General features: G+C 35.3%; 1 protein-coding gene across 1 annotated transcript; it reads left to right on the top strand.

Moving 5' to 3' along the window:
• The first annotated feature begins 3816 nt into the window (after nucleotides 1–3816).
• Nucleotides 3817–8325, top strand: LOC148913882 (uncharacterized). Its single transcript, XM_089024631.1, has 6 exons — nucleotides 3817–3915; nucleotides 5043–5084; nucleotides 5870–5935; nucleotides 6696–6722; nucleotides 6921–7004; nucleotides 7543–8325. The coding sequence occupies exons 1-6, from the start codon at nucleotides 3817–3819 to the stop codon at nucleotides 7789–7791; spliced, it is 567 nt and encodes a 188-aa protein (XP_088880757.1). The 3' UTR covers nucleotides 7792–8325.
• Nucleotides 8326–14224: the final 5899 nt, after the last annotated feature.

Raw genomic sequence — 14224 nt, 5'->3', positions numbered from 1 at the left:
GTCATTATTACTTTGCTTCAAACCTAGTTTACAAGAAATTTGAAGACGTGAGGTCTCTTGCTCTCTGTCACAGCCCACCCTCCTGGGTAACGGAATTCCTGCAATCACGTTTCCATCAGGTTGCACCGCCGTTTTAGTAATTACATCAATGATTGGTACGATGTTTTACCTTTACGGGTCCAAAAGTGAAAAAGAATGGTCTGAAGACAGTGTGGGTGTTTTTCTGGGAAATGTGCCCAGATTTCCCGATTATTTCGTTCCATTTTTGTTCAAACCGTCTGCCTTTCTGTGAGTCACTTTTCAAGAAGTTTCGTTCGACGATCCTTACTCGAAACGTGCTGTTTTTTTCGTAAGCGGGCCCATAGAACAGATGTAAAAGCTGACCTATGCTCTCAAGCACGAAGACTCTGTAGGATGAGGTCCTGCATTTTTTGATAAAGTTTTCAATACTTTCTTCCGCACACAATATTCACGAGAAATGTTCGATTTTTCACATATCCGATAGTCCGCGAACATATATATCACCGAATGTCGGACTAAAGAGACCTATCGAACGCTCTTCACAAGTTTCAGTCGAAATCTTCCTCAATATTCACAAATTACTCAGATTACCCTGCTAAATCCAATCCGTCAAGTCCGCGCAAGGATTCTAATCTCTCTAGCACAGCTTCGTCCATCTTAGATCATCCCCCCCCACAAACTCAACCGATACTATTGTTGATACTGGCGGGAAAGATTGCAGAAGCAATATTTTAGGTAATTTCGCTAGTGCTAATTTGAGAATGTAAAAACCAATCTGCTCTCACATTTGCATCAGTCTGATTTTTTCGAACATAGGTAAACGACTATAATGAACCTTTCAAAAAAATAATAAACTAGGTTTTGGAAAACATTGGTAACAACCAAAAAGGCCCTGGGCCCGCCATTTGCTAATATAAAATCTAGCATAAAACCAAGGCAGTCCGCTTATTAAAATGGTTCTTTGACTACAAAACCAGCCCCCGAATTCTTCGTATAAAAAAACTCTTTTTATGTTTTGGCTTTATTCTCTAACCCATAAAATTGTTTTATTGCTAAAAAATAGATAACAAAATCCTAAAGTTACATTTGAAAAGATTCTCTTCTTGTCAGCCGAATCTCCTCTAACTACGAACGGTCCGCCATTGTTGCCAGTCAAGTGTGCCCAGTCCCCTCTCCCGCATCACGGATCGGCATGAGATGTATGCCCGTTTCACAGTTCAAACGCATTTTGTTTCAACGCCCTGCCCTCCCTCCCCCCTTTCTCCCTTATTTTAAGAGCGGCGCGTAAGAGAGAGACTACTGAGGACGAGTCCGGTCTGAAAGACGGTAGCGTGTGGTGGTTGTGTCCTCTGGCAGAGATGGGTCTTCTGTCTGATCTATTGGCCCCCAATAAGATGCGTGCGGTTCTAGTATCACCAATGATATTGCGTGGGTTATCGTGTCTTCGTATCGTCATCTTCCCTGGAGGACCCGGCTGGCAAGACTACGGTAAACACTGTTAATAACCACGCTACACTTAACCAGAGAAGTAGGCCGGCTAGTCACAACTCTTGAACAATAATGTAAACCTCGAAGCACTCTCAAGAATAATTAATCCGAGGTAAATGTATTGTGTCTTTATCTGTGATTATTATAGACATAATCTTGAGCGTAACCTAAGTTAATGGTTCCTTTTCGTTACGGGCCTTTCCACTCTGATCAAGATGGAGGTGTGAAATCCCTCGCTTAGGTTAAGCTAGGCCTGTTCGATATATTCGCTTTAATTATGGAAAAAAACAACTAAAACTCCAAGTGGTTTACCCTTAGTTTAAGCATTATCTGAAATTCAATTGTATTTTAGATTTTATATTTTAATATGGGTAGGCCCTCCTAAACAAGGGGAAGGATCCCCCGGTGTTGCGATGTCTTGCTATTGTGTTTGGTATGCTTTTAGATCTCGATCTTTTGTCTACAGCTCATTTTTTGTTTTTTACAATTGAAGCTTATCAAAACGATTTTCTAGTTCCTTCTTATATTTACGATCGAAAGTGGTCTATTCCTATTGGGGAATCGAAGTGCTAGAAGCTGATACATCAACGTGGACCATACCAATACAATAGTTTTGATAGCTTTCATTTCAACATTTTATGAATTTTTGTGTCAATACTATATGATAAATACTCCCATGACTTGATGTAGACATTATAAACTTAAATCTGGCTAGTCATACTATTTTGACTTATCATTGTCCGGGGCATATATTGTCTTTGGAGGTGAATTATGGATGAAGTCCTGGTATAGAAGTACACTGAGCCCATGAAGCCCGAATCACATGCAAATGAACTAACCTGTGTAAAAACCAACCTTGAATGGTTAGGGAGGGTACACAGGTAAAGCACGAATTGAGTTTAAAATTGATTTTTAGTGGAGGAGCAAAACTGAGGAACCCAATCGAGATAAGCCCTCAAAGCACAGGAAGTGTCTTAACAAAATCGTTGCTCTCTACAAACCAACAAGTCAGCGGCTCAGAACTCAGGGGTTTGCGTTGGTGAGAGCAAGGCTCAAACTCAGGTTGCGTTGGTGAAAGGCAAAGGAATTAAATACTGGCTGCTATATAACCCCCGCCTACTTCCCGCATATTTGACCTCACTATCATCTATATTGTGGAATGAGAATAATCAAGGCTAGCACAGCTTAAGGTATGAGCTTACCACATGCTTATACTCAAACTTTTGCCTGTATAAAATTATTAACCTATTACCATGGAAGGGCAGTTTCATGCATTCCCTTCATGTGTATTTGTATCATGGCTGGAAGATTTCATTTTTATTTGAAATTTAATTTGATTTTGTTTTGAAACTACTAAAATGAAGGTCATAATCTTTAAAAATCGTAGCATTGGCTAGGAATTGGTCATTCAAATATTTATCTTTGTGAATGGTTTTTTGAAATAATAGCTGAAAACACTCTTCTTCTTTGCACATCGATGTTTAAATTCGCTGTCTGCCATAGATATGCAAACACCACACGCGCAATAGTGCAACTAGAAAATGAAGTAAGTTTACCAAATTATAACTGTTTTTCTCCATGCGTCTAAGGCTGAGATCAGGATACATGTCAACAGCCACAAATTAAAACTACAAACAAGTAGTGGTAAGTAGGAACTTTTTTGTTTCAATTTAAGGGATTTCACTTTTTTGAAGAAGGCTGCTGCCAAAGAAAATTACTTGTTCACCTATCTGCTTCAAAAAAATGAATAGACAATTTTTGAGAGTTTAAGTGTGCTAAGGTCTGGCTTAGAGTCCCATATTTCCTGTAAGCACAGGTATTTTCTGTGTCGTCCACAAAACGTATCAGATTTTACTGAAAATTTGCTCATTGGGTAGTTCCATAAAATAATACATACCTTACCATGGGCGCATCCCCGGATTTTCTTACCGCCTACTGTTTGGAAATTTAAAACGGCTAAGGCCCCTGGCCAAGGAACTCCTTATTTGTTTAATCCCCCCCCCCCCCTGTTCCCATGGGAAATTCGCATGATCCATCACTATATATCCCCTTAGAATTATTAAATAGGGCTACTATGAAAGAGAATGTTTTTGCCAAGTGTCTTTGCAAAGAAAGGATGAGTGAATCAGGGAATGGAGAGGTCGAGAAAGCGAGAGTGCATATATTAGCAAACTTTGTTTTAGATGGTCATTAAAAACTGTCGGAAAATCATAAAAACAACAATACTCTTTGTTCTTTTCATACTATAATCATCAATATTTAAAGTGCACCTCAACCCTGATACGATACTTTCAGTATTGATTGTACATGGTCATGGGTGTTTATCACCTTAGACAGAAAGCGGGGCAAAAGCGTTTCATTGGGAACAAGTTATCGCAATGCCAGAAAGCCCAAGTGCTTAGCCAGGCAAGTAAGAAAATGTTTGTTTGTATATTAAATACCTTTAGAGTGGTTGGGGTATCATTACTATGCTAATCTTTGATTGGGTTCCGAGTTTTTATGTTGTCAGAGTGCAGACGATGTACACATTATAATATGACAATGCATGGTTATTTCAAACAATGAGCTTCCTTTTCAGTTGCCCATGCTGCACGAGAAAAAAGTAACTGAATAATTTTTTTGATTTTATTTTTATATAAATAATTGCTTTACTTGAGTTAACTTTTCTGCCATTAAAGAAACAACGATAAGAAAGTCATATACTCAATCAAATTGTCTTTTTTCGCACCACATTTTTAAGCCATCGGTGCATCTGGACGAGGTGCCGACTTAATACTAAGACAATGTAGCTGCAATCTGCTTATCGTATTTTTTTTTATAGAACAATTACCACAGCAAAACTAGGGGTACTCTAGTGGAAAAACCAGGTGTGCACATTGTAGTCTGTCATAGATATAACCTTTAAAATGATATATAGATCAATATATGTTTTCTAAAAAATGACCCGTCTGTTGATTTTTGAATTATGTACAATTATTGCAAAACAGCCTGTGAATGTACATATAAACCTTAAACATTCAGTGACTATTAGGTATATTTTTCCATTGTCTATATAAAGAAAATTTCTTTTCAATTTATTTATTCAAGCCACATTACATACGTGTATTACAAGCCCTTGTTATCGAGCATTTTCATAAATGATATCAATAAACAAATTAGTATTTATTTGTTTATTTACATAACTTTATCCATGACAATTATCTAATTTCCAAAGCTATATTGGAAGGGGGTAAGCACAACAGAGATTGGCTACAAATTAAATGCACCCCAACAAAAAATTAAATTACATATAGCAAAAAAATACGAATAATGATAAACTCTAGTGAAAAAATCAGGTGAAGATTTACCAATTATACTTAGATGTAATTTAAAGGCTAAGATTATGGCAAAAATTAGTCTGATCTATTTTTCATTAATTACATCTTAAGTAATTCTAAAGTAAGGGGCAGTTAAGATGAGGATATCAGTAGTACTAGATCTAGGATTTCGTAATCATAATATTCAACTATAAACATTACATTTTGTCTTTAAAGGGGGTGTCAGCTCAGGATACCCTGAAGAAAAGAAATCTTAACGTAAGTTATTGGTTCAGTATCCTTGAAAATATTGTCTTCCCTATGTAATCAACCAACATATGCACAGCCTCCTGCCTTTGTTTTGTGTTAACCTACATAATTTATTATTATTATTTAATAATATGTTTTTAAATATTATTATAATATTCATAATAATAAGTATAAAAATAAAATAATTATTTTTATTATTATTATAATTGTATCATCACTTTATAATCCCATAGCAACTATTGTATTATTTTCAAATTTTCAAATTTCTTTCCTGTCTCAAATTAAAAGATTAATCTGGATGGCTTCCATTCGCATTTTTTGTATCTGCCAATCAAATCTCAGGGGAAACAATAGAAATTGACTTTGAGCCAATCAACGCGACATCTGCTTACCACCAGCCGGCCTTTGTTTACTTTTTTCGATTTTTTTTCCAAATGGTGGAGTTGTTAAATTGGGATCTTCTTTTTGAAGACCTTTTTAGCGTTAAAAAATGATGATATAATTAATCTGCAATAGTATTACATGTCTGTCCAATTTGGAAATAATTGAATTAAAAAAATCCTTGAACTGCCAAATATTGGACTCGGCCTATCGGCCTCTTCCAATCTTGTCAGTCCTCTGAATTTTTTCATCCAATTATTTCAAACAGGACAGCATGTATGTAATCCTATTACCTATACTTATTAGTATTATTATTGATAATATAATTAATAATTATTATTTTATATTAATAATAATAATATTAATAATAACAACATACATTTATGCTCCCAATATATCTCATATACATGTAGGACTTAAAGCAAATAACTGATCATGAAGAAGAGGGACCAAGCAACAAAAAAGCTGCTCTTGAAATTGTAAGTACCTGTATCTTTTATAAAATTTAACAACTTTCTTTGTTGTATTACTGCTATGGGTGTCCAACTTTAGCCACCTCTACAGAGTTTTTTTACGAAATTAATACAAGCACTAAATTTTTCCTCAAAAATTCAGATAAAATGCAATCTTAAATATTATTATTTAGAACTCTTAGAAAAGCTATCATAGAATTCGAAGGCTCTATAACTAGATTTACATATTGTAGTAATGTAATTAGGCACCATCCACTGTTTTCTCTAAAAAAAAAAACATCAAGCAGGCTTTGAACAAAAACATCTCAAATGCCCTTAGTAAATACCAAAAGATTTAAATTCAAAATAGTTTCGTAAATAGACTACTTTTTAAATATAATTTAGCAGTACATGCAGTCTTAGATTTAGTACCTATTTTAGTTTTTTGTTAACTTAACTTTTATCGTATATATTTGCTGTAATTATTACTATAGGTTTTTAGATCTTCATAGATTTTATAGATTTTATATGATTTTCTTACTATTGTTGTAACCTTCAATATTTTGTTTATTGATTGAGTAAAGACCCATTGTTATTATCATCATCGTCATTATTATTATTTCAGTATTCATTACTATGCTACTATATTGAAAATCATAAATTATATTATTTGAAAAAATAAAAAGGTGGCCATATGATTGGAAGCACACGTCTGTCCTTATAGCTTCAAGATTGCTTTTTACTATATATGAATATGATTATGAACAGACCATTTTATTTCTTGTAGGAAACATGTCAAGTAGAGAATAATGAGGTATCAAATTCAAATTACAAAGAAATTGGAATATTTTAATCTGTGAATCTTTATATAAGGCGATAAACAATGATTAATTTTGTATAAAATGTTAATTAATCAGTTGCAATATTCTTTTAATTTTATTTTATTTTATTTTTTTACATCAACAATTTTCAATTATGTTGTGAATGTTTGATATTTTCATTTTTATTACAGCAACATGATGGGCAAAGTGACTACTTCGAAAGAAGAGAGCAAAGGATAAAGGAAAACAAGTTGGAAATGTGGAAAATTGGCCTGGTAAGATAATATTTATTTAGTCAGCATATAGTTGAGTGGTCAGAGCATTGGTTTCACAGCCCTGCGGTCCAAGGTTCGATTCCCACTCTGGCCTCTAGATGACATTGTATTTGTTAATTGGGTCCCTGTTTGGACAAAATACAATTTCTCTGCCATGCTTTTTAAATAGTGAGCCAACTGGTTTGTCTCCTAGCCAGTTGGGATTTTTAACAATATTATGTTTATATTACGGTTTCTAATTTGTCTCCCCAAATTAGCTCTTCAAGAGCTAAATAGATTGAGATGTAAATAAAGTGGATTTATTTATTTAAAATTTTTTTATTACTTCAACAACATTTGATTTGATCTTCTAGCTTTCTGGTGAAGCCCAAGGGTAACAACGATTAGACATGTGTATATAATATATATCTCTACATACGCATTACTTACAAAAATGTTATCAACAATATTGTATATGGGCACCCATGCATTGCATGTAACATATTATTGTTGTTCTGATGTATTGGAGATACTTACTGTTTCCTTTTGTTTATTTCAGCTTACCAAATCAGAGGCAACAATTGTTGCTCTGTTCTTCTTGGGAATACCAAAATTGCAAGATGTGCAAATGAAGGTTTTGAAGCAAGCTTGCTTAAACAACAATGTCCCCTTCACAAAACTCTCCAAGAAGAACCATTTGTGTGAACTTCTTGGGGAGCTTTTATACGAAGAAGAAATAAGAAGAAGAAAAAATGACGATGAAGGTTTTACTTATAGTAACCTTAAATCCATGATCACAGATATCTGAGTCTGAGTTCACAATTTTATTTTATTGCTGCTTTTTTACCAGTTTTTCCATGTGCATCCCTTGGTAGATTGTAGAATGACAGCAATTTTTGGGTCAATTGAATGCTCTGAAACATATTTTTTTATGATTGTTGTGCGATGACAATTTTCTGAAAAAAGGTTGACATAAATAGCACATGAAATTCATATCTGCGCAAATGAAAAAATCCACAAATTAAATGCTTTCTTCTGAGGTCTGAGTCTTCTGCGAATATTAATGGAAAAGATATTTGAACATCAGCTATATGTACATGTCACTTGTACAGCTATGATCTAGACCATTTTGAACATCACCAATAATAATACTGTCGAATGGAAACATCATAAAATTATTTAAGATACTTTTTCAAATTTCTCATGTTAAAATGTTTTTTATCTCTGGACAACAATATTGTATTTATATATGTGTATGCAGTCAATGTATTTAGCAATATATTCTTGTATGCATTAATAAATGTTAATTTAATTGCAATAAAGTACATTTTTTTACTAGCAACCAAGCACTGTTCTGTTACTTGTAACTTTAGATTTCAAAGAACATCACATAAATTCACGAATAATATCATAAAAATTATATTTACAAAAAATGTCACAGTTAGAGTGCTCGCACTAAACCCGTGAAACAAGTACTTAACAATTTTTAGTACTAAATAGTGATAATCAAACAATAGGAAACAAAGGATTCTGTATGAACTGCCTGTATGAACTGCGTGCACTCTATTTACAAACAATTTATAAACAATATGAAAGAAATTTACAAACAATTTACAAACAATATGACTTAGATTTACAAACAATTTACAAACAATATGAAAGAAATTTACAAACAATATCACAGTAATTTACAAACAATTTACAAACAATATGAAAGAAATTACAAACAATATCACAGTAATTTACAAACAATTTACAGTTAAAAAATAGTATGTAAAAGTACATTTAGTATGTAAATGATGATTTACAGTGTATTTACAGATTATTTCCATAGTATTTCCATAGTATGGAAATTAATTGATTTTTCCAGTGTACGCGCCTGATGATGACTAGCATTAATGAATGGCAGCTTCAAATCTTTCTATTGGTTTTCATAGATGACGTGATTGTGAAAGCGAACTTTATGTAATTTTACTTAAAAATAGATGACATTATTGGAAGTACAAGAACTAAATTTGTTGCTTGATATTGGATGTAGGATCTGTCAGCAGCAGCACTAGGAAACCTAGCTGGATGATTCAATCATTCAGTGGCAAAATTATTACAAACATCGCACTCTCTGGAACAGCATGATAAAAACCCGCAATAGAGTCCTGGGATTTGGGTAGACAGTGATTAAAATATATAAAAACACTGCAAAACGACTCTAAAACTGCAGTGGAAGAAGGGGAAAATAAAATCGAAGTTGTTTTAAATTCAGCATCTTGTGATAAAGGAAAAGACGAATGCTAGTTAAGGCGACGAATTACGGGAAACAACATAATCCAACTGGTCGTGCAACATTGTTGCGTTGCAAGTGGTAGAGCGTTTGCTCTATTTCCTCTCACCTCGCAATTTAATTGGAACGCACAACATATCTTTGTTTGCAAAAACGTGTTGCAAAAGGTATAAGTACTACGACTTGCAACGCAACAATGTTGGTTTTAGAATGAATGAACAGATTGACTTATACCCTTATATCCTCTGTTTCTCTATTCGTTTTTTTTAATTTTCTTACACTCCCATTTAAAAACATGCTACATAGCGACAATTTGGGAGAGGGGGAGGATCCACACTGCAGAAATCTACTATTTGCCTACGCGCAAAGAAACACAGGTGTTTTCTTTTTTAATCATTTCACCTCACCTCAGAACACCTCAGCTCAACACGACTTCCCTGACCTCAAATCAACTCATCTCATCCTATTTCATTATTCATCTCATCTCATCTCGTCTGATCTCATCCTATTTCATCTCATTTCATCTCATCTCATCTCATTTCATCTCATCTCACCTCATCTCATCTTATCTCAAACGATCACCTTATTTGTCTCATCTCATCTCATGGCTCTCACCCATCTCATCTCACCATCTCACCTTACCATCTGACCTCACCTCACCTTATCTCTGCACCTTTCCTCATCTCATCTCCGCCAACCTTGTCTCATCTCATCTCACCTAATATTATCTCATCTCAAATGATCTCCTCATCTCATCTCATCACATTACATCTCATCTCACCTTACTTCATCCATGCACCTCACCTCACCTCCTTATCTCATCCCCACTGCAGAAATCTACTTTATGTCGAAACATTCTATAAATTTATTTAGACTAAAGTTAACTACCGTCCAAGCCTTGCATCGCACTATTTGCCTACACGCAAAGAGACACAGGCGTTTTCTTTTTTAATCATTTCACCTCACCTCAGCTCAACACGACTTCCCTGACCTCAAATCAACTCATCTCATCCTATTTCATCTCATTTCATCTCATCTCATCTCATTTCATCTCATCTCACCTCATCTCATCTTATCTCATCACCTTATCTCATCTCTCATCACCTCTTATCTCTCACCTCTCATCTCACATCTCACCTCATCTCACCTCATCTTCACCTCATCTTCCTTATCTCATCTCACTACACCTCTCTCATCTCATCTCTCACCTCCTCATCTCACCTCATCTCATCTCATCCTCACTCATCTCATCTCACCTCATCTCATCTCATCTCATCATCTCATCTTCTCATCCTCATCTCATCTCATCATCATCTCACCTCACCTCATCTCATCTCATCTCACCTAATCTTATCTCATCTCAAATGATCTCCTCATCTCATTCGTCTCATCATCTCATCTCATCTCATCTTTATCTCATCTCACTCATCTCATCTCATCTGTCATCTCACCTCATCTCTCATCTCACTCATCCTATTTTCTCCTTTTCATCTCATCTCACATCTCATCTCATCTCACCATCTCATCTCATCTCATCTCATCTCACATCTCATCTAATCCTATCTCATCTCATGATCTCCTCATCTCATCTCATCACATTACATCTCATCTCATCTCATCTCACCTCGATCATCTCATCTCAACTTATCTCCTCATCTCATCTCATCTGAACCCGTCTCATTTCACCTCATCTCATCCTATTTTATATCCTTAATCTATCCTCATATCTCACTGATCTTGCCTCAACTCACCTCACCTAATCTCATCCTATTTCATCTTATCTCATCTCACCTCATCGTATTTCATCTCATTTCATCTCATCTCATTCTATTTCACCTCATTTCATTTCATCTAACCTCATCATATCTTATCTCATCCTATTTCATCTCATCTCACCTCATCTCATTTCATATCAACTCGTCTCATCTTATCTCATCTCATCTTATCTCACCTCATGTCATGTCATGTCATGTCATGTCATGTCATGTCATGTCATGTCATGTCATCTCATCCTATTTCATCTTACCTCACTTCACCTAATCTTATCTCACCTCAAATCACCTCATCTCATCTCAAATCACCTCATTTCATCTAATCTTATCTCAAACGATCACCTTATTTGTCTCATCTCATCTCACGGCTCTCACCCATCTCATCTCACCTTACCATCTGACCTCACCTCATCTCATTATCTCACCTTATCTCTGCACCTTTCCTCATCTCATCTCCCCACCTCATCTCCTCCAACCTTGTCTCATCTCATCATCTCAACTAATCCCATCTCATCTCATCTAATCTTATCTCATCTCCTCCAACCTTGTCTCATCTCATCCTATTTCATCTCATCATCCCATCCCATCATATCTCATCTAATCTCATCCTATTTCATCTCGTCTCATCATCCCGTCTCATCTCATCTCACCTCGATCATCTCATCTCACCTCATCTTATCTCATCCTATTTCATCTCATCTCATCCTATTTCATCTCATTTCATCTCATTTCATCTCACCTCATCTTATCTCATCTCACCTCATCTTATCTCACCTCATGTCATGTCATGTCATGTCATGTCATGTCATGTCATCCTATTTCATCTTACCTCACTTCACCTAATCTTATCTCATCTCATCTCAAATCACCTTATTTCATCTAATCTTATCTCAAACGATCACCTTATTTGTCTCATCTCATCTCACCTCATGGCTCTCACCCATCTCATCTTATCTTACCATCTCACCTCATCTCCTTATCTCATCTCACCTTTCCTCATCTCATCTCACCTTATCTCCTCCAACCTTGTCTCATCTCATATCATCTCACCAAATCTTATCTTATCCCAAAAGATCTCCTCATCTCAACTCACCTCATCTCAGCTCATCACATTACATCTCGTCTCATCATCCCGTCTCATCTCATCTCGATCATCTCATCTCACCTCATCTTATCTCATCTCATCCTATTTCATCTCATCTCACCTCATATCATCTCATCCTATTTCATCTCATTTCATCTCACCTCATCTCATCTCATCTTATCTCACCTCACCTCATCTCATCTCACCTTATCTCATCTCATATCATCTCATCCTATTTCATCTCATTTCATCTTACCTCACTTCACCTAATCTTATCTCACCTCATCTCATCTCAAATCACCTTATTTCATCTAATCTTATCTCAAACGATCACCTTATTTGTCTCATCTCATCTCACCTCATGGCTCTCACCCATCTCATTTCACTTTACCATCTCACCTCACCTCACCTCACCTCCTTATCTCATCTCATCTCCTCCAACCTTGTCTCATCTCATATCATCTCACCAAATCTTATCTTATCTCAAATGATCTCCTCATCTCACCTCATCTCAACTCATCTCAACTCATCTCATCTAATCTTATCTCATCTCATCTCAACCGATTTCCTCATCTCATCTCATCTCCCCTAATCTCATCTCAACTGATCTCTTCATCTCATCTCACCTAATCTTATCTCATCCTATTTCATCTCACCTCATCTCCTCCAACCTTGTCTCATCTCATATCATCTCACCAAATCTTATCTTATCTCAAATGATCTCCTCATCTTATCTCATCTCATCCTATCTCATCTCACCTCACCTTATCTCCTCTCACTTCATCTCTTCTCACTCAATGCATATAATTTCATCTCATCTCATCTTCTCATCTTATCCCATCTCAACTTGTCTCCTCTCACCTCACCACTTCTTCTCTTACTTCTTCTCATTTCACCCAATGCATATAATTTCATCTCATTTTTATCTCAGCTCACCTCCCATATTTTCTTTAGCTAAAGATCCAATATATTTTCCAGTCACTCGTGAAATAAAACCATTGGTAATGAAGCATGTTAAAAGAGGGGTGGGTAAGGGGCAATTACAAATTATTTTGGGGAATCCATTTTGGTGAATGAATATTATTATTCTGAGAAAGAATCTGAGAATCTTAAATCAACTACTAAATTTTTATTTGATCTTTCCTTAAATTTTCCTTAAATTGCTGGTGATTGGTGGATCTTCTTAAAATGAAGAATTTTACCTGACCCTCACCCTCACCCCAACCGTACATAATGAACGTAGTGTAAGGATAAAAACTGGCAAGATTGATCCCAGTGCATTTCCAGGACCAGAGTCTGTAATTACATAACTATACAAATGTCTTACACAAATGGCAAGTATAGCACAAAGAAAGTAACATTATAGTAAATGTATCTAAAGACATTCATTTTGAACTTTATATTAGTTTTCAAACCATAGTTAATAGAGGGGAATGGTTAGGAAACCTATTGTTATAAGTCTTTGTTCAGTTTTTTCAAGCGTGACCGTGCACAATCTTTTGTTTCATCATTGTTTTACTCTTCTTGGCGATGGCTGAGTGAATAGACCAAAATCTTTCTTTTGGCTGCTAGTTCAAAATACTCAAAGATTTATAAGAGATATTTGAATATTCCTTACAATTATCACTTAGACAAATTTTATGTTTAATAATTTTGCAATTTCGGATGAGCATAAATCAAACGTTGTGCACGGTCAAGAACGGTTCAATATCAAAAGTGAAAAAAGACCTATAACAATAGGTTTCCTAACCATTCCCCTCTATTAACTATGATCAAACGTTTTGAGGCAAACACCTCAATGTTGGCATGTACAGCTCTTAGTAGAAATAGGGGGTGTTTAGTAATTATGATTTCTTTAGGGGAGAATATATTATTTTGACAGTGGTATATATTTATTGATGATAGTGCCATGTATAAAATATACTTCTTATCAAATATACTTCTTGCCATGGATACTTATTAGCAAGAATGTAGTATATACTCAGAGTGACATAAGCTTCTGTTATTTATGTGCCAACCAGACACCGATTTGATGATAAAACAAATGAAAACCCTTGACATATCATCACAATGCTTTTGTTCAAACATAGAGTAGTGCCAGTATCTT

Source organism: Actinia tenebrosa, unplaced genomic scaffold, assembly GCF_029948245.1.
Source record: "Actinia tenebrosa isolate PJP-AT-01 unplaced genomic scaffold, QUT_ActTen_1.0 PGA_scaffold0__85_contigs__length_37466705, whole genome shotgun sequence".
In the NCBI taxonomy this organism is placed as follows: domain Eukaryota; kingdom Metazoa; phylum Cnidaria; class Anthozoa; order Actiniaria; family Actiniidae; genus Actinia; species Actinia tenebrosa.
Note: the sequence above shows the minus strand (reverse complement) of the source record. Positions and strands in the feature narration are given on the sequence as shown.